Source organism: Loxodonta africana, chromosome 18 (assembly GCF_030014295.1).
Source record: "Loxodonta africana isolate mLoxAfr1 chromosome 18, mLoxAfr1.hap2, whole genome shotgun sequence".
Lineage (NCBI taxonomy): Eukaryota > Metazoa > Chordata > Mammalia > Proboscidea > Elephantidae > Loxodonta > Loxodonta africana.
Window position 1 is genome coordinate 61,333,827 of NC_087359.1, and position 24,505 is coordinate 61,358,331.

A 24,505-nucleotide genomic window follows, 5' to 3' on the forward strand; every position below is an offset into this window, starting at 1 on the left:
TGGAGTCAATTCTGACTCGTAACGACCCTATAGGACAGAGTAAAACTGCCCCCATAGAGTTTCCAAGGAGCACCTGGTGGATTCGAACTACTGACCTTTTGGTTAGCAGCTGTAGCACTCAACTACTACATCACCAGGATAGGAGATACATAAGATTCCATCTTAAAATATTTATCTTTTCCATTGTGGTAAGTGCCTACTAAAGCAATCCAGAGGGGTGTTATTTCTGTTGGAGGAAGTAAAACTTAACCTCACCTTCATTTAGGAATTTCTCAGATCCCACAAGAAAATTAGCTTGATCACTAGGTTTGCCTCTGTCTCTGATGGAGTTATTTGAACTCGAAAAGCTTATTATTAAAATTTAAGCAATGATTGGAAAGGGTGATTACTACAGAAAGTACAACAACAACAACAACAAAAACCCTAGGGCACTGACATATTTCTCTCAAGGAACTAAAGTACAAGTTTTAGTAAAGATTCTCCTTGATTCATCTCTGACATTGAAGAAAAAAAACTCAGAAACCAGAATGTTTCAAGTGGGCCTGAAAAGCTTTCTGCAATATGGGGATATTCTCTGTCATGTCTCTCTTTTTTTTTCTTGCCATATTTGGATTTATAAATTTCATTGTCTAACATGCTTCCTGTCATGGATTGAATTGTGTCCCCTGAAAACATCTGTCAGCTTAGCTAGGTCATGTTTCCCAGTATTGTATGATTGTCTACCATTTTGTCATCTGATGTGATTTCCCTATGTGTTGTAAAACCTATCACTATGATGCATTAATGATGTAATGAGATGCATTAGTGGCAGTTATATTGATGAGATCTACAAGATGAGATAGTGTCTTGAGCCAGTGTTAAAAATTTTGAGATTAGAAGAGAGAGGCGAGCAGAGAGACATGGGGACCTCGTACCACTAAGAAAACAGTGCTGGGAGCACAGTGTGTCCTTTGGACCTGAAGTTCCTACGTGGAGAAGCTCCTGGGCCAAGGGAAGAGTGAGGACATGGACCCTCCTCAAGAGACAACACATCCTTCCCCTGGAGCTGATGCCCTCAACTTGGACTTGGACCCTACTAGGCTGTGAGAGAATAAACTTCTCTTTGTTAAAGCCATCCACTTCTGATATTTGTTATAGCAGCACTAGATGACTAAGACAGAATTTGGTATGGAAAGTGGGGTGCTGCTCTAACAGATACCTAAAATGTGGAAGCTGTTTTGAAACTGAATGGGCAGAGGAGCAGCACTGGCAGAGGACCAGCAGCAGCACAGAACCAAAACCAGCGGAACAAGGAGACCAGCACAAGGCGGCACTGGAGCCGACCAACGGAGGGAGAGAGCTGAGTGCCTGTGTGCAGGAGGCTTCTTGGCGGAGTGGAGTGCCTCCAGGCACTTACTGGTGGAGCTACAGGCCTTTGGAACACTTGTCCCAGCAGGGCAGATGTGGGCTAGAGGCCCAAAGAGCATAGAGGCCAAGAAACCAGGAAGCACAAGCTGGAGAGACAAGGAACACAAGAAGCCAAGCTGCCTCAGTCTCAAAAGGTATGGCCATGACCTCTGGGGTTTCAAAGGGTGGAGCCATGGCCTCTGGTGTTTCTAATGATGGAGTCGTCAATTAGGTGGACTAGGAGAATGGTGTGCCTAAAGCCAAGGGAGCAGAGTTGCTGTCCCAGTGGGCCTGGAAGGTGGAGCTGAAGCCCAGGGCCGAGGGGCCTTCACTCAGAATCTGGAGAGTGTGGCCAATAGCTACAGTCTGGAGGGCAGGGCTATTGTGTAAATGGTCTCAGAGAACAGAGGGTTATTTTCAAGCCTTGAGAGCTAATGTGTTCTGGTGACTTGCTTGGTGCCTGTTACCCCTTCTTTCCCTCCAATTTCTCCCATTTGTAATGGAAATGTCTGGCTTGTGTCTGTTCCACCATTGTACTTTGGAAGCAAATAATTCTAGATTTCACACATGAAGAGGAATTTTTGGATTTTGGACTTGGAGTTGATTTAAGGCTTTTGCAGTGATATGATGGGGTGGACGTGGCAAGGACATGAATTTGGGGGGGCCAAAGGGTGGAAAGTCATGGATTGAATTTTGTCCCCAAAAAGTAGCTGTCAGCTTGGCTAGGTCATGGTTCCCAGTATTGTATGAGTGTCTACCATTTTGTCATCTGATGTGATTTCCCTATGTGTCGTAAATCCTATCACTATGATGTAATGAGATGCATTAGTGGTAGTTATATTGATGAGATCTACAAGATCAGATAGTGTCTTGAGCCAGTGTGTTTTGAGATTAGAAGAGAGAGGCGAGCAGAGAGACACGCGGACCTCGTACCACTAAGAAAACAGTGCTGGGAGTACAGTGTGTCCTTTGGACCTGAGGTTCCTACGCGGAGAAGCTTCTAGGCCAAGGGAAGATTGAGGACATGGAACTTCCTCCAGAGTCCACAGAGAAAATCCTTCCTCTGTAGCTGACACCCTGAACTTGGACTTGTGATATTTTTGTTATAGCAGCACTAATGACCAGGGTACTTCCCAAGCAAGCACTTTCTATGCTCACCTTCCTGGTTTAGAGCACTTCAAGAGCCCTTCGTGTTACTCTCTGTTTTAAAACATGGTGTGTGGTTCCGCAATGACTTTGAAATAACTTCTTGCCACTTAGCATAGGACTATTTTGATTTTATGGCTGTAACATAAAATCTCTCTGAGGAAACCACTGCTTTCCATCCCTCCTTACTTTAAACCTTCCCTCCCTCCCCCCAAAAGGGAGGGGAGATACTGTGATTACTTTTGTATTTAATGAAGACAGTCATTCCGAACAGCTCTGCTATCTTAAGCACCAGATGTCGATTTATGAGTAAAGAGGCATGCTAAGAAAGGAATCAGGCTTGAGTGTAACAGTGAATAGCCAAGCATTCTCCAAGACCCATGTAAGAACAGCGTGGCTAAGCCGTTGCATTCCATAGTTTTAAGCTTTGTTTTGATAGTGACTCCAAATCAAAATTACACAACAGGTATATCACCAGTTCAGTCCTTCCTGCTTATCGGGAGAATATGATCCTCATTCCAGGAGAAACATCTCTTTTTAAGGATGGATGAGTTCAATGGAAATTCAGATTTACACTTAAATTTTGAGATTGGTGGTACTAAATTAATAAACTCAGTAAAAAGAGGGTGGAGAGGGAGTGACTCATCATGCAGAATAACTTTTTGCCTTATTTTGTGATTTCATTATTTGATTTTAGAGTTATTGTATTGGCTTTGGATTTGTCAAGGTCTTTGCACCCATCTTTTCACAGACAGGACAGCCAGGGAAGTGAATTCGTATGCATTCCAGTCAACAGATGAAATAGGTTTTAAATGGTTTGTAAGTTTTCAGTTGGGAGATGAATTCTTTGGACTTCGTTGTACATCAGTATAAGAAATAACCTTTAATAGTCAATCGAATTCTTTCATGTCTTTGTCTTGTCTTGCCTATTTCTTGTGTATTTTTTTTTAATAATTTTTATCGTGCTTTAAGTGAAAGTTTACAAATAAGTCTTTTGTGTATTTCTTACTGATAAAATCACAAGAAAATAAATTAACTTCAGTCCTTAAATAATTTTACCATTCCATTTTTATTTTTTACTTTTATGTAAATACCACATTAGATGTAAAAGCTCTTTAAATGATAGTTTAAAAATCTGTCTACCTACTCTTGTTTTCCTTAAAAAAAAATTCATAGTAGTATTAATAAATAGGGGTCAAATAAATGCAAACTATGCAAAACAAACAGATTTTAGCTTTTTTTTTTTTTCAGTCTAGTAGAGTTTGAAAACTTTTCAAAGTTCCTATATATTCATCTGACACCTGACTTGGTGAAACGCTAATCATTTTAAAAAAGCACTTTACCCTCTTTAAGGTTTTGATAAGAAAACCTCACACTACAAGGTAGAATTTGCTTCTCTACTTAGGCATCTGGGAGTCACAAGTCACCAAAGGCTAAATTTACTTGATCTGCATTAAGAACTTTCCGTGGAGTGAAAGGTGATTCACTTAACTGGCCCTTACTCAATCACCCTTAGACTCGGTCTTGAAAATTATCTGGAAGGCTCACAAACATAATCACAGGAAGGGTCATGGGCAGTGAGTGGCTGGAGGTGGGGAGAGAGGAAGATCCATTTAAGGCTAACCCAGACTCTCCAATTGCTCTTGCATTGAGGATGCTTTTGGTTTATGGTCAGGGTTCCAGATCTATATACCCTAGGGGTAAGTGAAAACTGGATTTATATTCTCGAGGCAAAATAACCTGAACGGTCACACTCAGTCATTTGCAGTAGGTAGAGCTTAAACCAGATGGCTAACTGAACACTGAAGGCGCATGTGTTGACATCCATCTTCAAAGTAGTTCACAGCTAAGCCACAGTGGCTAAAGATAAGCCAGATTTGCCTGTGAAAATCTTCTTGAATGCTTAGCAGAGTGGGATAGGAAGATGGCACTGAAGTGTAGCAAATGCTAAGGGTTGGCCCATAAAGGAAAGTGTGTGGCCTAAAGTAGTGTCACTGGAAAAGCAGAAGGTGGCAGGACATCTTGTAATAATTGTACCTTTCAAATAACAACACACAATACACATGTAAGTGGGTAGAATTTGTTAATGTAAGAAAAATCTCAGGAAATTCATATAATTTGTAATGGGCCCAAAGAACTGGAATAGGGTTACAGATACACTGAAACAGCAGTATACAAAGGCACACAAGCTCACACATACACGTTTAGCTTCTTATATCTTCCACTCCTGACTCCAAAGCAACACACGAGTTAGAGGGTTCTAGTAGGTTCCAGCTATAGAATTCTGTGCTACTCAGAAACTGGATGGCTAGCAAGACAGCATCCCTGTTTTCTCTTACGTGGTTTATGCATTCATGAGCAGTGACACCTTTGGAAACAGATGTCAGATATCGATGATCACACCAAGAAATGATTCAGGAGGCTTTCACAGACTTGACCCTAATCCTAACGTAACAGATGACAGGACACTTGTCATCACCTCCCACACACACCCTCACATGTCCAAAACGAGCCAGTTCAGCTGCATCGCAGGTAGAGTCCAACGTGGTCATATGTCCAGGAGATTTCACTGAAAGAAGCGGCTGGAGGCCGTAAGAGACTGGGCACCATAGCCTTTTGAGACTGTGTCTCTGTGAAGGAGACCCTTCCATTGTCAGGCTTAGCTGGAAACTCGTTCACTTAGAGGGGAGAAGGCCAGGTGTGACAAGGTCAGAAGTGGAGGAAGAGGTTGTTGGGAAGCCATTTTCCTCTCGAAGCATGTTACACAGCATCCAAGCAGATGTCCCCATAGGGAATTTCTGTTGGTGTTTCTGGAGTGATACTTTTAATAATACGCTGTTGGGAAGAAAATCTGATGTTATAAACATTCTTGTAATTTGACAGGGTTGCAAAAATATTTCAGCATTAATAATAAAACGTATCAAAACGGTACTTAATGCTAAGTTGGAATATTACCGTTGACTTTCCTTAAGAAAGGAATTCCCAATTTATCCTTTCCCAAATATGGTTAAAAATGATACATTCAGAAACTACAACCACCTGTAAACTAAGAAAACGTTATGGCACTAAGGGAAGAACAGGAGCCTTCAGTGGGCCTCCACTGACCTATACATGTCTTCGAATGATTTGGGAAAGGCACCTTGGACAGAGGAGGCTTCATGCAGCCACACAGGGCTTGGGGAGCAGAATGAATGCTGGACTTCAGTTCCCCACCCCGTCAGCTGGGCTCCTTACACCTGCATATACTCTAGAGCAGGGCTTCGAATGGGTTTAAGCCAGTTCAGTCATGGCCGACAAAGCAAAACCTGAACAGATGCAACTTTTTTAAATTTGGGTGATCCAGAACCATAACTAGAACAGGAAAAATTACAGGTCATAGCCCTGGAATGGGAGACTTGGAAGAGGCATAGTGAGCCCTTTCAGGGCATGAGACTGGATTATTGCCAGGACTGAGGAAAGCAACACACATTCAAAGCAGCACAGTCAGCCACCATCTTTGAGCCAGACACCCCTATTTGCAACACTGTGCAGAATCCAACCGGCAAGAGATTTGGTTGCTATGCAATATGTATGCTGCCCTTGTTTTCTAAGAGGGTGGTTAAGTTTCTAGCAAGGCTTTGACATAATTTTTCCCATTCCAGTTATGATCCCGGATCAACCAAATTTTAAAAATTGGGGACTGTTCTGGTATCGCCTTCTTGGTCATGATTGCCCAGGAATAACAATTTTGAAGCCCTCCTCTAGAGCCACAGTGCACACTGTCATCCAGTCACTGTAACGACAAGAACATTACTGATTTATTTAATCCAGTTGCAAAAAAGTACCAGTTAGTTTGCACAGTGATGCAAATTATTACATAATTAAAATTTAAAAAACGTGGCCATTTAAGTCATCAATCCTAAAGCAATCTCATGTCGATATAGTATGCATAACAAGGAAAAGGCTAAGAATCTACTTTATAAATAGCTGAAATACACAGAAGCTTTAAGACAGTTGCAAAATATGTTCGGGCTCGGGTATGAAATGTATAACCACCTTTGAAAATTTAGTGTCAGGGTGACATGAAGCAGCTCAGGGATGTGGAGAAAGAAAACCAGCAGCACCACAGATGCTTAGAAAAATATTAAGTTACTTAATAAAATTTTTGATGGCCCAAAGTCTGCCCGTATGGTAAGGAGGCAAAATTGGATCTGAAAGCATATTTTGATTTATTAATTCTAGGTGAAGCTCTGCTACTTGTCCCTTTTATTTTAGACTGAGCAGGACCTGTGGAATTCAGAAAGCTCCGTTCTCAGCTCATGAAATTCACAAAATTGTATTCTTTGTGCCACTCATGACCTTATTATTCAAGCACCAAAATCTCACACTAAAAATCCATTAAAAAAAAAAAGTTACTGCAGTGCTCATCAGCTACTCCACTAAAACCCACTGCCGTCGAGTCGATTCCGACTCATAGCATCAGCTACTAGGACACACTAAGTCGTTAGAAAGCAAAATTTCACAAACTGTCCATCCTCATATGGTGCAGCGGTTAAGAGCTACGGCTGCTAACCAAAAGGTCAGCAGTTCGGATCCACCAGCTGCTCCTTGGAAACACTATGGAGCAGTTCTATTCCGTTCTATAGGGTGGCTGTGAGTCAGAATCAACTCAGCAGCAATGAGCTTGGTTTTGGTGTGGTCCACTCTCATGATAAATATGGAACTCAAAACTGATTAAACAGAAGTATGTCTAGCTAATCAGGAACTAAGTGGCCTTGAGTGGCACTATGGTGGGCAGAGACAGATGGGAGCACTAAGGTATATGTGTGGTGGGGCAAGGCCAGGAGTGAACATTATAAAGAACATGTGTGCCCTAGGCTCCATTCTGCTGCTCTTCTGGCTGCCTATCTCTCAAAATGCCAGGCCCAATTTTGTTTTCTTTATTTTGTCAGCATTCCAGCAGCCAGACTATTCTTGCTCTCAAAATTTGCCAGGCTCTGGCCTACTGCAAGGTGATAACCCGCTAACCTAAAAAATGGATTCCTGTTGATGTCTTCATGAACACTTGCTTATTAAGGGCATCTTCTTTGTGCAGGTTTCTAGGGGGATTCTGCAACAATGACCTAATCCAGTGGATGACTCCCACCTTGAGACATCCAGGCTGCAAGTGCCTACGACAGCCTCCAAATTACAGCAGTAATGGTGGCTCGCTCCCCAAACTCCAACCTTGTATATGACGAGGGCCCAAAAAAGTTAAGAAATTTACCTTTCCCTTAGTCTTTTTGTTTTTTTAAACTCAGAACAAAATTTCATACACAGCTAGGATGTTAGAGACGATGGCATAGGAATATAAATATCTAAGGTTGACAGCCTCCTGGTGAATTTTATGTGATGGTCTTAACAAGAGAACCCTTTTCTCCCAGAAACATTACCATTACCAGTCTCAACACGCATACCTCCTTAAAGGTCCCTGGAGTGGTGATCAGCCGGTAAGTTATATATGTAGGGATGCAGATGAAAGACGACGTTCCTATGCAGTAACCCAAGATGACACTCCAGCGGGGGTAATTATATTGGAAGAGCCGTAACTCTGGGGGGCTCATCAAAAAACTGCAAATGATGAACTAAAACAGAAATTCCAAGAAACATTTAAAATCTTAGCTAAATCCATGCAGATAAGAGACAGTTCTGATACCAAGAACACAAAATGCTAGAGCTACTTCCAAGAAATTTCCAAAACGTGATATATCCTAGATTGAACGCTAACATACAAAATTCACCAATTTCTGTACCTAAGCTGCAAAAGTAAGACAGCCAGGTGCTTATCTGAATTTTCCTCCCTATCCCCCATCTCAGCTCCTGCAGGGCAGTTGCCAAGGCCTAGAATGTTACTTAGGGAAGATACAGCGCCCCCTTCTGTGCAGTGCTCTGGAAAGGAGAAGAGATTGGCATCCACTGGGAGTGATTTGGACTCCGTCTTGCCAGACAGTGGAGGACTAGATTGGACAATCTCTCCACAGCCGCTGCCAGTCCTGTTGTTGTTGTTAGTTGCCCTCCAATTGATTCCTACTCGTGGTGACCCTGTGTGTGCAGAGTAGAACTGCTCCATAAGGTTTTAAAGGCTGTGATCTTTCAGAAGATTGCCAGGCCTGTGTTCCGAGGCGCCTCTGGGTGGGTTTGAACTGCCAACCTAAGGGCTAGTAGTTGAGCTCTTAGCCGTTTGTATCACCCAAGGAACCTCCTGCCAGTCCTGCCCAGAAACCCTGCCAGTCCTAGGGGCTCATATTTCTCTCGCTTTTGTTTTCATTTCCTCTTGCATTTCAGCTGTGACGGTTTGGGTCAGCTGAAAGGTACCTTATGTCCAGGAGAAATAATAAGATTCTCAAGAGCTGCAAAGGACGAAGGCCCCTACATATGTGTTCCTTTTCTTGAGCTCTTGTTCTGCATTAAGCTCATTAGCCTGGGGATTCAACAAAGATAGCTCTGCCACAAGGCATCCCAACAATGAATGACTACCTGCCACATGTCCTCATAATGCAAGAAATTATGGAGGTGAAAAACACTTTACTTAAAAATTTAGTGAAAACTTTGGCCAAGAAAAATTCCACAGTGTGCTTCCAATACTCATCTTGTGAGTTTTTTGTTCTTTTTTTTTTTTTTTTAGTTTGTTTTACAGAGACAGTGTAAATATCAGTTTTTGCCTAGTAACCACTGTGCCGAAATCATCATCGTTCTTGATTTAATTTTATTTTATTATTTCATAGTCATAGAGAAGACAGTAATGTAAATTATTCGTGGGTTGAACATCTGTTTATATCTTTTTTTCCCCCTTTGTCTGCAGGTAATAAAGTGGGAAATTGTTATACACACATCCATCTTCTCAGCAGTGTTATCCTAAGTCCAGAAGGAAGCTTTCAAAACAGGAGCCCGGCCAATCGCACCCCCCTTTACTGACTTACTCCCCTCACCACCAGACCCAGCTACAAAAGAAGCTAATTTTGGAACAGGGAAAGAGAGGGTTTGGTTAGGTGCCATCTCTGCTGTAACTTGTCTCATCTTAACGTCAGGTGCAATCTAACTCCGCTCAGTGAGGGCTCAGCTCTTGGCATGGCCAGTAGCGGCTGCTTTGGAAACTCCTTCGTGTGTCCCAGCCTCTCCTTGCTCATATATGATATTTTCTTTTTTTGTCTTTTGGCTTCAGAGAAAAAGAGTATTTTTAGTAAGCTACCACTCTTTACGTAACCCACCCAGTGCTGTCTTTACCTACCCCAAAACCCCATAAAGCAGCCTTAAAAAGCCCAGAGCAGGGGATCTGTTAAGTAACCCCAGAATTGGAAGACAGATTTGTCTCAATCAGGCACTTGAGCTCTTGTCTCCAGAGGAGGTGGGTAAAAGGAACATTGTGGGAATCATGAATAATGTGCCTGAGGCCCAATCTGTACCTGGGTTTTGTCGGGCAAAGAAACCTATTGACTGGGCGTCAAGAGTTTACCTGAAGTCCACAGAAATGAAAACACCAGAAGTCTCAGGGCCAGGACTAGGGTACGGTACCTAAGACCCTCACCTCTGGGGCAAAATTTAATGGGGTGCCAAAAATTCAGTTATCAAGATAAAACTACATTTTAATGCAGTATTTTAGAAAGACAGGATCTGACAGGGCCGGATTAGGGTAAGGCAAGTGAGGTGATTCATGCAAGGACGGGGCAGGTCCTTTGTTCATTTAAAATTTTGATATTTTGTTCATCCTGGATTTTTTTATGCATCAATTTTGATTTTTTAAAAAAGATATTGCATTGAGTATTATTTATTTTCGTGACTCAGTCTTTTGGCGCCTTCTTAAATTTTACCACGGAGGTGAGTGGCTCACTTGCCTCACCCAAGCCTGGGCCCTGGACATCATGTCCTCACTCCGTGAGGAGACCAAAGTAAACAAACAAACATGGTTTCTGCCCTCAAGGAACTAAACCAATGTCTCTTCTTGCCTTGAAAAACAAAGAATTTAAATAGATTACGGAGAAGCACTGGCCTTTTGTGTGAGGACTTCCACTTCAGGTAATGGTGGGCTAGGTTGTTCAAACCAACCCTCCCACAACTAAAAATTCTTGATTAAAAAATAATTTTAAGAAATCTACCTGAAAGCATCAGCGACTGGATCCAAGGGAGAGCTGGAGTCCAAAGTACGTGTGGGGGCCACTTTGCCCTGAGAGTACTTGGCCCTTGGGGCAAGAGTGGGCTTTGGTTCTGGCAACCTCTGGCGCCCAGGGGAATGGAAGTCAGGGAGGGGTTCAGTGGGCAGAGTCACAGAAGCAAGAATGAGCACATTGTGTGTAAGTTAACACTGAGATGTGTGGGTGGTACAAAAAATAAAGGCCTGCCCCAAGAACATCAAAACAGAATGCAAAAAGGGCCATTCTGAAAGAGGGGAAAAGCTAGGTGTATGCCAAAGGCCGAGATATTCTAAGACAAAACGGGATGGCCCAGCTCCAGATAAGCTGGAAATGAATTGAAGGAACACCCTAAAAACCTTTCTGACTCTAAAAGATCAAACCAACCAGTTGCCGTTGATCGTCTCTGACTCATGGTGACCTCAAGTGTGTCAGATCAGAACTGCTCCATAGGGTTTTCAGTGGCTGATCTTTCAGAAGATCTCCAGACCTTTCTTCCAAGGTGCCTCTGGGTTGACTCAAATTGCTAACCCTTTGGTTAGCAGCCAAGCACGTTAACCGTTTGCACCGGGGACTCCATGTAGTCAAGAGGGCCCCAAGATGAAGTTACAGATAAAGGAAGGAACTGAAGAATAGTCCCTGTGGAAATACACAGAGTCACTTCACCTCAGGTTGCCTCAGACCACACTTGAGATATTAGCAGAGGGCTCATCCACATTTGGGCAAGCATCTTGCTTCAGGCGATACCAGGAACAGCGCAGGGGTATGTTCAGGAGGAGGAAGTAAGTACTGAGCACTCCTGGGCACAGGCAGCACTTGGAAGTGAACTCTCCCACCCAGGTCCTTTGGCAATAAATGGATTCTACTTTTAACTCAGATTTATACTTCAGGGCTTTTGTAAGGGCCCCCTTCAAGAAAAAGAACACAAAATTATAAATACAAAATTACCAGGACCACTCCCAAGGCCTTGATGTGCGCCCCTGGTCTTGAAAAGCTGGCTTGTTATGTGACCTTGGATCCTTTGCTTAACTTTTCTAAGCCTCCATTATAACTACTTCATAGGATTGTTGTGAGTCAGCAGTGGGTACAAGTGCTTAGTAAGTGTTATTTCTCATTCTCATTGAGCAGGGAAGTGATGTAATACACTGACTGAAGCCCAGGCTACTGATGGTGTTAGCAGTCAGAAAAAGGGTTAACTATGGGCCGGGGGGCGGGGGAGGGAAGTGAATGGGAAGGGACACATGAGGGACTTCTGAGGCACTGGTCATGTTTTTGGCTGCTAACCAAAAGGATGGAGGTTCAAGTCTACCCAGAGGTACCTCAGAAGAAAGGCCGGGTGATCTACTTCTGAAAAATCAGCCACTGAGAACCCGACAGAGCACAGTTCTGCTCTGACACACACGGGGTCGCCAGGAGTCAGAACTGACGCCACAGCAACTGGGTACCTAAGTGTGTCTGATTTGAGCTGTACACTTAGATTGCATACTTTTCTATATCTATGTGTGTGCTGTGGTGTATTGCTTTTATATGGCCTTTCTCACCATGGTCTTCTAACTCCCACCAAGTGAGTGGGACTACGCAAACAAGGTGCTTGTGGCCCACCAAGGGGATCGGACAGCTTGCTAATAACGCGAATAATGTGCATGGCACTCTTGTGGGGGTGGGACCATGCAAACAAGGTGTATGGAATTCTAACGAGGGCACTGGTCAGTTTTGCCATCCCTCTAGGCTTAAAATGAGCCATCTCAGAGGCAGAAAGAAGGGATCTCACTACCACCAACAAAGAAGAGCTGAGAATGGAGTGCACCCTTTGGACCTCAGGTCCCTGCACTGAGAACGTCCTAGACTCAGGAGACAGAGAGAGACAGCTGTAATACCAGAGAAGGCACAAGATGACAAGAAGCAGCGCAGAGAAACAGCAGCAGCAGGACCAGGACACCTCCGTAAGATAGTGTGGTGGGCTTCCTGGCCCACTGAGCAAGGTGATTATAGTGGATGAGCTGACCCGTGGAGTGAGAGAGATGAGTGTCTTCAGGCTGAGGCTTCCTGGCAAAGTGGGGTGCTTCTGAACACTTACCGATGGAGCTAAAGAGCTTGGTAGCACCTGCTCAAGCAGGGCAGAGGCCAGGCTGGCCTGAGAGGCTGAGATGTCAAGGGGCCGAGGGGCCGACAGGCCGAGGGCCAGGGAGAGAAGCTGTCCTGACTGAAGCACTGTATCCTGAGTCGTTCCTGATCCTGAACTGTAACCTGCTACTTCCCTAATAAACCTCCTAACTGTGAGCATGACCTATGAGTTCTGTGTGGCCATTGCAAGGACTCATCAAACCTAGCAGAGGAGGAGAGAGTGCCGCGGGAGGGATGGCTGGTGCCGAATTGGCAAAACGGTTGGAGAGAGGAGGTAAGACGTCCCCACGCCCCCATTTTTTACAACATGTTACACTTAAATAAAATTTATTTTTTATAAGTGTTTGAGGGTGAATCTTTCCCTAGGGCAAGAAGGAGAAGGGAAATTACAACTTACCAGGAGAAACAGAGGGCTGATGGCCATCCAGCAGATCCTCCAAAACCACCCAGGGCTGAAGCCGAGCATTTCCTTCACGTCACTGCAGAACCGAGTGACGCCTGAATCACCCGAGAGAGAGAGAGAAACTGACTGAGAGCGGATACTGGCTGCCCCCTACCCCTGATCAGGAGTCAGGGTCACCGGGACCAGCACTGGGAATGAAATGGAGGAAGGGAGTTGGAATTCCTGCCCTGGTCAAAGGTAACAACAGCTCTGGGATTTCTCCATAGGAGGTGCCTGAAAGTGAGACTAGGGGACTTGTCACAAAACTGCGTTTTTATAGCAAGTAAAGCTCTGTCTACATAAAGTACGGGGGCTGGCCTCAAGTCCCCACCCACACTGCTTTTCTAAGATCTCAACATATATTTATATGTATATTTTTATATATACATATATTTACTTTTGTTATATATGTGTATTTTATTTATTACTTTTACATATTTACTTTTCTTCTAGAAAAGAAAGTTGAGTTTTGTCAACAAATAGTGAACCCGCCCAACAGAGACTGACTTTGACCACGCTCTGGAAACTTTCAAAGGAACACGTTAACCACAATATCGCCCGTTCATATGTCAGATCAAGATGAAGGTTCTTCTATAAAAAGTAACTGGCATGGAAGTGAGAGCCGAGGACTTCAGCTGGTGAGAAATTGAGAAGGGGAAGGGTGCCTGTGGCTGCTGAACCAAGAGCACCCAGCACGTCCTCGGGCAGGTCTGTAGTATTCACACACTTTGAACTTTGCCCTCTGAATTGCTGAAGAAATAGGGAGGATTTCGTCTTTAAAACAAACCAGCAAACAAAAGGCAGAATATAACCACCATGTGGGCCCACGTGCAACTCAAAATGTGGGTCTGCCTTCAGCTTATGCGTAAGGACAGCCATACTAAAGTTGCTTTATCGTAGAACCTAGGAAAATAAACACATTTTTAGAATGAAATAACGTATCTTATTTAGCCTAGCCTGTTGACTTTAAGGAAACCCTGGTTGTGTAGTGGTTAAGTGCTACAGCTGCTAACCAAAGGGTCGGCAGTTTGAATCCGCCAGGCGCTCCTTGGAAACTCTATGGGGCAGTTCTACTCTGTCCTCTAGGGTCGCTATGAGTCAGAATTGACTCGACGGCACCGGGTTTGGTTTCTTTTGGTTTTGGTTGACTTTAAAGGTGAAATAAGGCTTCTCTGAGCTTGGTTTTTTTCATTTCATTCCGTGTTGTCTCCATTGTCGCCCAAGGGCTCTGGGACCCCTGCCCATGGGCCCGTGTTAGGGGCACTCTCTGCACCCCTGGTAGTTCTCCCTTATCAAAATCTATCCCAGAATCCCCATTGCTGTGGAGCTGATTCCAATTCATAGCGACCCTATAGGATAGGGTAGAACTGCCCCATAGGGTTTCCAAGACTAAAATCTTTAAGGAAGCAGATTGCCGCATCTTTCTCCCTTGGGGCAGCTGGTGGGTTCGAATCACTGACCTTTCAGTTTGCAGCTGAGTGCTTAACCGCTGGACCACCAGGGCTCCTTATCCCAGAATCAGAGGGGGTGATTTGAGATTTCACCAGGGTAGATACCCAAATAGCACCATTTTTGCCTCTTCCTTACAGTGTAAGCCCCTAGGCTCTTTCTCAGGGCTCTGGAGGAAGCTCTTGCTTGTAAAATTTAAATTTGGGGCCACCGCTATAGCAGTAGTACTCTGTACACTCTGAAATGTGTTCACGGTGCACTAGTTGTTTGTTCTCCTTCCAATTCTTAGAACTAGTCACCATCTTCAGCTATACAGAACTGCCCCAACTTGTCTCCCCTGGGTAAACATCCAAACCCACAAGGGAAAAAAAAGTTCTCTCAAGAGCAAGGGCACTTTGCTATACAAGGTGTGGAAGAAATGATCTAATTCTGAAGAAGGCAGTCAGCCGAGATTATTTTACAGGCCCATCAGGAGGTCATGTCTTATAAACTGTGCCTGCCTTTCTTTGATGAAATCAGCCCTTCTCTATTCTCCTGGTGTAGAAAAGATGGCAGCTAGCTGAAGGAAGCATCTTACCATAGAACCAAGACACGGCAACTGCTTCAACAAGCACGACGGTGAGGACTGCAGGCCCCGTGGCATATTCCTCCAGCAGTTTCACCACGTAGGCTCCTCCCTGGAAATGAGAACATGAGCCTCGTTAAGGGCCCTCTGAGGCACTGCCACCTCCTTACTATAGACGCTTGCAGAAGCTTGTTAACCAGTTAACCATTTGTTGATTCCAACTCATGGCAGACGCATGTGTGTTAGAGCGGAACTGTGTTCCACAGAGTTTTCAGAAGAAGATTGCCAGGACTTTCTTTCAAGGTGCCTCTAGGTGGACTCAAACCTCCAACCTTTCAGTCAGCATCCAAGTGCATTAGCTGTTTACACCACTCAGAGACTGCAGAAGCTTCTTAGGATAATTCTGAAAAATTCCCACTCTGGACCTAATATAAGTATCCCAGAGCCTGCCTCCCAGAGTGCCTTTGCAGTGTGGGCCAGATTCCATCTAACCCCGTGGAACACTCTCTTCTTGTTTCCTCTCCCCACTAAGTTTGAAGTGTCCAACTCCAAGTGGCCTCTGGATCTATTTTCATCTTTCTTTTTTTCTATCTACTATATACCTACTGTGTACTCTACCCTGTAGAATCCTGGTGTTTCAAGACTGAAACTTCCAACGAGCGTCCATGATAACAGACATTGAGCATGTTGGTCACAGTCACACCTTCTGTCCTGACTCATGAGTCCTTCCTGCCCTGCTCAGAGCCCTACCATCCCACAGAAGCTCCACAACCGATGGGGTCAAGATTTGAAGACACGTATCCACAAAGTCTGCCTTGAGTCAGGAGGACACAAGCCTAGGATGTGTGTGGGTACTACCTGTGCACATGGACAATCTTTGCCTCAGCTACTTAAAAAAATTGCTAGAGAGGTCTGATTTCTTTACCATTGCAAATTCTCTGTAGTTGACATTATTGCTAACACGAGATGCCAGTCTCCAGATGTTCTACATTTCAGGGCAATATTTCCATGAAAGCAGCCTTAAGTAATGAAAATAGACTGGGGAAGTAGATCTTAGATCTTATCAAGATGTTTTGCCAAGCCTGAAATCTAGCTGGATCTGCTGGAAAATGCTAAGAGCCTCCAGATTCCATGCACGAATCCTACAAGCTGATATTGCCAGAATCAACTTTTCTTCTTATCCTTGCTGACAAATTTTAGCAGCAGTGACAATCCCCCTTCCTTTGGCCCTAAAACCTGTTGCCATCAAGTCGATTCTGACTCATAGCAACCCTATAGGTCAGAGTAGAACTGCGTAGAACTGCCCCATTGGGTTTCCAAGGAGCAGCTGGTAGATTCGAACTGCCGACCTTTTGGTTAGCAGCCAAGCTCTTAGCCACGGCACTGCCAGGGCATCGTGTGGGATGGAAGGAATGTAACCCCTTCTTGTAGAGCCATGTTGCCTGTTGCCCTAGGGGAGGACCTCTCAAAGGTGAGGGCCACGGTACTCACAAAAGTCAGGGTGACCAGGGATCCAAAGAAGCAGGTGATGACCACTCCAAGCACAAACCACTCCCGACGCTTGGCCCAGATGTGGGGACACTCATCCAGCACAGCCGTAATCACCCCCTCCAAGCCTGCAAACTGAGAGGGAGACGCAATGGTCACAGTGCAGGCTCTGGGGCAAGTCTGTTACCTCCCAGGACAGTGAACAGGAGGGAGGTAGGGAATCATGCCAGGGTCTGGAAGATTGCTGAATGGCCAGTCATGCTGATCATGACCAGTTCCCCAGACTCACTGGCCCACAAAAGCATCAGGAAGTTTACTTATCTTTTTACACATTTGGGACCCATTATGGAGAAAATCCAGGAAAGAAAATACAGCACATGGACAGAACTTCTATTTGTGAGGTGCTCTAAAGGACTTGAAGAGGCCTTGGCTGGAAGAAGTACAGCCAGAATGGTCCTTAGAAGCAAGAACGGCGAGACTTCATCTCACGTACTTTGGACATGTTATCAGGAGGGACCAGTCCCTGGAGAAGGACAGCATGCTTGGTAAAGTAGAGGGTTACTGAAAAAGAGGAAGACCCTCAAGGAGATGGATCGACATAGTGCCTGCAACAATGGGCTCAAGCGTGACGATTGCAAGGATGGTGCAGGACCGGGCAGTGTTTCGTTCTGTTATACATAGAGTCGCTATGAGTTGGAACCAACTTGACGGGCCTACTCCAGTCAAGACTCACTTCACCCTAACCGGTGCAAGGCACTGGGTCAAATACTAGGCAGAGCACTGAGACATAAGACTGACCTTGCCCTGGCATTTAGGGGCCACCATCTGGTCAAGGGACAGTGCATAAGAATAACTGTTTATGTATGCTGCAGCTCGGACTGTGATGGACACTTTGTCCACCTTATCCCATTAAAGACTGTAATGTCCTAAGGGGTGTTGAATGCTGTCGTTGAGGAGTGAACAAGGGGCTGGGGAGCCCCAGGAGGGAGCAACCAACTCTGCCTAGGATGGGCAAGATGGGGAAGAATGGATATAGCTTCCTTCTCCTCCTCCTTCTCCTCTTTCTCTTGGTTCTCCCCTGAGCCATTTTCCCTCCCCATTCACTCACCGTGCTGTCCAAGCCCAGCGTGATTAACATCAGGAAGAAGATGATAGCAAAGAACGTAGATGCTGGCATGTTGGCTATGGCTTCTGCATATGTGATGAAGAGGAGGCTGGGGCCTGAGATAGAGGGGGGGAGAAGAGGAGTGGTCACCAAGACCTGCACTACAGAGATGTCACAAAGGAAAACTCAACCACACCAACAATTATGTCAGGGATGGAAACAGACCTGAGACCCTAAGACTAGCAAAGTTGTACACAATAATAATTTCTATTATATCATAATTTAGTGCTTTGTTTCAGGGCCAGGGTAGATATCTCTAAAGTTCCACAGCCTTTAGCACCCTCTGATGTCTTTAGCTCCAGAGAAGTAGGAAATATTAAACTGATTTCAGTATAGTCACAAGTCCCCTTTGGTTGTGTGAGGAACATGTCCTCAACTGCTCATGGGCTAGCTAGGGGTGCTCTCTTTCCTGAGAGAGGAGTCAGAGCACCCTATCAGGCCAAACACGCACAGCGTATTGGCAGGAAAGCCCTGGGACTCCACCCATTAGACCCCATCGCCTCTTTTTCAGTATCTGTTGCCTTTTTCTTTTTCCATGAAAACCTCACTGCACTGTAGAGTGGCAGTGGGCAGTGTCAGCTATCCTTTATTTTTCTATAAAGGGAAGTTTTCAGGATTATTAATCATTTGCTTACTGGACTTGGTCATCTAGACTCACGACCCAAACCCACTGGTTTTAAGACAATCACCCAAGTCATACTTTCTAGGCCATAATGTATTCAAGGCCCATAGTACACCAGGTACCAGGAAGCTGCCCTGGCCATGCCTTGGCCAGAATGTCTGAAAAGGTTGAGATCTCCAGGGCACTGTTGTTATTGTTCTTGAGTTGGTTCTGATTCACAGTGACCTTATGAGACAAAATAGGGTACAATAGAATGAAACATTGCCTGGTCCTGTGCCATCCTCACAAGCATTGCTATGTTTGAGCCCACTGTCACAGTCACTGTGTTAATCCATCTTGTTGAAGGTCTTCTTCTTTTTCGCTGATCCTCCACTTTACCAAGCATGATGTCCTTCTCCAAGGACAGATTCCTCCTGATAACATGTCCAAAGTATGTGAGATGAAGTCTTGCCATCCTTGCTTCTAATGAGCATTCTGGCTATATCTCTTCCAAGACTTCTTCTGGTAGTCCATGTTATATTCAATATTCTTTGCTAACACCATAATTTAAAGGCATCAATTCTTCTTTGGTCTTCCTTATTCATTGTCCAGCTTTCACATGCATATAAGATGACTAAAATTATCACGGCTTGGGTGAGGTGCACCTTAGTCCTCAAGGTAACATTTTGCTTTTCAACATTTTAAAGAGGTCTTTTCCAGCAGATTTGCCCAACGCAATACGTTTGAGTTCTTGACTGCTGCTTCCATGTAGTTGATTGTGGATCAAAGTAAAATGAAATCCTTGACAACTTCAATCTTTTCTTTGTTTATCTTGATGTTGCTTATCGGTCCAGTTGTGAAGATTTTTGTTTTCTTTATGTTGAAGTATAATACATACTGAAGGCCGTAGTCTTTGATGCTCATCAGCAAGTGCTTCAAGTTCTCTTCACTTTCAGCAAGCAAGGCTGTGTCATCTGAATAATGCAGGTCATTGAGTCTTCCCCAATCCTGATACCCCGTTTTTCCTCGTATAGTCCAGTTTCTTAGTTTATTTGCTCAGTATACAGATTGAATAATTATGATGAAATATACAACCCTGATGCACACTTTTCCTGATTTTAAACCATGTAGTATCCCCCTGTTCTGTTCTAACAACTGCCTCTTGGTCTATGTACAGGTTCCTCATGAGCACAATTACGTGTTCTGGAATTCCTGTTCTTTGCAATGTTATCCATAATTTGTTATGATTCACACAGTCGAATGCCTTTGCATCATCAATGAAACACAGGTAAACATCTTTCTGGTATTCTCTGCTTTCAGCCAGGATCCATCTGACACCAGCAATGATATTCCTCATTCCACATCCTCTTCTGAATCCAGCTTGAATTTCTGGCAGTTCCCTGTCCATCTACTGCTGCACCCATCTTTAAATTATCTTCAGCATAATTTTACTTGTATGTGATATTAATGATATTGTTTGATAATTTCTTCATTCTCTTGGATCATCTTTCTTTGGAATGGGCATGAATATGGACCTCTTCTAGTCAGTTGGCAAGGTAGCTGTCTTCAAATTCCTTGGCAGAGACGAGTGAGCACTTTCAACATTGCATCTGTTTATTTAAACATCTCAAGTGGTATTCCGTCAATTCCTGAAGCCTTGTTTTTCGCCAGTGCCTTCAGTGCGGTTTGGACTTCTTTCTTCACTATCTTCAATGGTTGACCGTCCAGCTTAGCTTCTAGACTAAGACAGACTGGGAAGAAGGACCTGGAGATCTACTTCTGAAAAAATCGGCCAATGAAAACCTTATGGATAGCAGCAGAACATTGTCCAGGAGAGTAAGTTTCACCAAAACCTCTGAAGAATTTAATAGGAACATTTAAAATTAATTCAATTCTGTAAAGCTAAAAACTGTTCTAAAAAAAAATAAAATCTATTAAAAAAATACATATAGGACAGTCCACTTCCCTGTTTCATGTGCATTAAAAAAATAACTTAAAAGTCAGATATTTGCAAAGTTCCAAAGAGCAGCAAAGAGAAACTCGGGCCAGACCAGTTCGATAGGAGCAAGGGACCTAAACAGAACCTGAGGTCCTACCTGCGTCTTTGGCCACCTCAGAAACATCTTCATTCCTCATTTCAGCCATATACCCGAGGACTGTGAAGATGACAAATCCCGAAACGAAGCTCGTCATGCAGTTCACCACGCTGGTCACCAGGGCATCTCTGGGGTAGAAAATCAAGGTAGCTGAGACATTTCCAGGATCAGGAGTGTAAGGACCATCTGTCTGTGCACCGCCCTGCCCGAGACTGGCCTGCCTTTGCAAGGGTGAGTGGGCTGAGCTTCAAGAGGCCTCCAGCCTGTCCAGCTGTCCCTCTCCTTTCTCCCAGAGCCCTGGTCTCTCATGCAGGTCAGATCAGCTTTTAAGCACATGGGGGCATGGCATGGGGGGAACAGCAGGTTACAGGTTGTTTTAAGAGATGCTCCTGTTTTGAAACAGCACTGCTCATTGTTGTTGTTATTTGCCATCGAGTCTATTCTGACTCATGGCAACCCCAGCTGTGCAGAGTACAATTTCTCCACAGGGTTTTCTAGGCTGTGACCTTTCGGAAGCAGATTGCCTGCCAGGCCTGTCTTCCAAGGTGCCACTGGGTGGGTTCAAGCTGCCAACTTTTTGGTTAGTAACAGAGCGTTCAGCTGTTTGCAGTCCCACAGCTCAGACTTCTCCGTTTCCAACAAATCTTGTTCTGAGGCATGGGTTGGTGTGGGAACCAGAAGGGGACCTTGGCCCCGCAATTGTGAAGTCCTCAGATCTAGACATTTGTGTGTGTGTGGTAAATATATACATAAGCCAACATTTGCCAATTCAACATTTTTTACATGTATAATTCAGTGACATTGACCACATGAATCATGATGTGCAACCATCACCCAAATTTTCCATCACCATGAACAGATACTCAATGCTTCCTAAACAATGATTTCCTCTTTCCCCTCCCTCCCACCTCTGGTAACCACTAATACACTTTGGTCTCTATGCATTTGACTATTCAGACCTAGACTTTTTTTTTTTTCCAGATCTAGACTTTTGACATTATCTGTAAATGAAGTCACAAGACTGCCATGGAGATACCCTGACACTTTTAAAAGAAGATGTCACCATACAACTTCAGGACTAGTACAACACCATATTGCCCATGGTACATGTGAACTTCTTTTTTAAAAAATAAATTCTGTCATTTTTAATGAACAGCACAATTAGATTGTTGGACATTGCCAACTGTGATAGAACATTCATGAAAACAAAGTTAAGTTTAAAGATGATGAATGATATTTAAATCACAATTGCTGCAACACTCCCTGTTTGGTCAAAAATTCAGGAATGTTGTTGACAGATTGTGATAAATGTAACTAATGTCACTGAACAATTTGTGTGTGGAAACTGTCAAATGAGAACCTAATTTGCTATGTAAATTTTCATCAAAAAATCAATCAAATATTATTTTAAAAAAAAAACACAAAAACCCTATGGATTTCACCAAAAGAACAAAAAGAAAACCTACAGACTGGGAAGAAATTTTTGGCAATGACAAACCTGATGAAGGTTTAATCTCTAAAATGTACAGGAAAACCTAATACCTCTACAGTAAAAAAACAAATAATCCAATTAAAAATGCGCAAAGGAAATAAACAGACACTTCACCAAAGAAGACATTCAAACAGCTAACAGACACCTGCGGAAATGCTCGTGATCACTAGCCACTACAGAAATGTAAATCAAAACCACAATGAGATATCATCTCACCCCACCAGTACTGGCACAAATCAAAAAAACAGAAAATAACAAATGTTGGAGAGGCTATGGGGAGATTGGAATGCTTATGCACTTCTGGTAGGAATGCAAAATGGTACAACCATTTTGGAAAATGATACGGCATTTCCTTAAAAAGCCAGAAATAGAAATACCATATAATCTAGAAATCCCACTCCTAGGAATATATCCTAGAGAAATAAGAGTGGTCACATGAATAGACATATGCACACCCATGTTCACTGCAGCATTGTTTACAATAGCAAAAAGATGGAAACAACCTAGATGCCCATCAACAGATGAATGGATAAACAAACTATGGTACATACACACAGTGGAGTACTGTGCAACAATAAAGAACAATGATGAATCTTTGAAGCATCTCAGAACATGGATGAATCTGGAGGGCATTATGCTGAGTTAAATAAGTCAAAGACAAAATATTGTATGAGGCTACTACTATAAAAACCCATTAAAAGGTTTATACACAAAAAGAAACAATGTTTGATGGTTATGAGGGAGGGGAGGGGTAGGGATGGAAAAAACACTAAGTGAACAATAAATAAGTGGTAACTTTGGTGAAGGGTAAGACAGTACACAATACTGGAGAAGCCAGCACAACTTGTACAATGCAAGGTCCATAGACACATTTCAAACTCCCTGAGGGACTGAATTATTGGGCTGAGGGCTGTGGGACCATGGTCTCAAGGAACATATAGCTCAACAAGCATAACATAGTTTATAAAGAAAACGTTCTACATTCTACTTTGGTGAGTAGTGTCTGAGGTCTTAAAAGCTTGTGAGCGGCCATCTTGATACCCCACTGGTTTCACTCTGTCAGAAGCAAGGGAGAATGAAGAAAACTAAAGACATAAGGAAAAGATTAGTCCAAAGGACTAATGGACCACAACTACCACAGCCTCCACCAGATTGAGTCCAGTACAACTAGATGGTGCCACCACCGACTGCTCAGGGATCACAATAGAGGGTCCTAGTCAGAGCTGAAGAAAAATGAAGAACAAAATTCTAACTCACAAAAAAAGACCAGACTTACTAGCCTGACAGAGTCTGGAGAAACCCCAAGAGTATGGCCCCCAGACGCCCTTTTAGCTCAGTAATAAAGTCACTCCTGAGGTTCACCCTTCAGCCGAAGATTAGACAGGCCTATAAAACAAAATGAGACTAAAGGGGCACACCAGCCCAGGGGCAAGGACTAGAAGGCAGGAGAGGACAGGAAAGCTGGTAACAGGGAACCCAAGCTTGAGAAGGGAGAGTGTTGACATGCTGTGGGGTTAGTAACCAGTGTCACAAAATAATGTGTGTACTAATTATTTAATGAGAAGCTAGTTTGTTCTATAAATCTTCATTGAAAGTACAATAATTAAAACAAAACCCGATGGAGCACAGTTCTACTCTTACACACGAGGATCAGAATTGATTTAATGGCAAAAAAAAAGATCAGGAATGAGATTTTGCCACAAAAATGATGGTATTTTTTGTCAGTTAAAATCATTCAAGCATCATACTTTCTGTGTATATGTACATAAATTACCACACTGTAATTTTTGGTGTTAAACATATTAACTAGTTAAATTTCAACATTAAATGTTTGCTGCAAATTTTGTAAACCCGCCTTGGAATTTTTTAAGGAATTAGTTTTTCATATTCAGGGACTCAGAAAATGGAAGCGGCCTGGGGGCCTCTCTCAGCGTCTGAGCAGTTCCGACGAGGCTACGGTCTGGGCGGGGGTCTGGCCCAGGGCGAACTGGTCAGGGATCTTCGGTCTCATTACAGCCTGAGCCTGGCCAGGTTTTAGGCCACTGCTTCCATTTGCAAGTCTGTCTCTAGACCAGACACCTTCCGCTCATCCTACTTTGAAGCTTTGCTTGGGGGAATCCCAGATACTCACTGATAACAGTTGTTGTTGAATTTGTTGTAGCTAGCAAAAGCCAGTAGAACCCCAAAGCCAGGACCAAGAGAGAAGAAGATCTGAGCCGCGGCATCCACCCACACCTGGAACACAGCAGAGATAAGGGCCGGAGGTGTGGGGGCGTGGAGGCGAGTGGGGTGGGTGCCTCTCATGTCTTCATATGTACAGAGGAACCGGCAGGAAACCAGCTTTCAAGGCTCACACCAAGGACAGCCACATATCAAATGCAAACAGATGTGATTTCTCTTCCTGTCA

At 43.8% G+C, this 24,505-nt stretch overlaps 1 protein-coding gene across 1 annotated transcript in view; it reads right to left on the reverse strand.

Annotated features, from left to right (window-relative positions):
* Positions 1-3,465: 3,465 nt before the first annotated feature.
* SLC6A4 (solute carrier family 6 member 4) overlaps positions 3,466-24,505 on the reverse strand; it is a 52,966-nt gene continuing 31,926 nt past the window's right edge. The window contains exons 7-14 of the mRNA XM_003416785.4: positions 24,230-24,333; positions 20,607-20,734; positions 17,853-17,965; positions 16,748-16,879; positions 15,269-15,368; positions 13,198-13,298; positions 7,968-8,135; positions 3,466-5,367 (exon numbers count right to left, since the gene is read on the reverse strand). Of these exons, the coding sequence (XP_003416833.1) occupies positions 5,293-5,367; positions 7,968-8,135; positions 13,198-13,298; positions 15,269-15,368; positions 16,748-16,879; positions 17,853-17,965; positions 20,607-20,734; positions 24,230-24,333 (921 nt within the window). The 3' untranslated portion in view covers positions 3,466-5,292. The remainder of the gene's footprint in view (positions 5,368-7,967; positions 8,136-13,197; positions 13,299-15,268; positions 15,369-16,747; positions 16,880-17,852; positions 17,966-20,606; positions 20,735-24,229; positions 24,334-24,505) is intronic.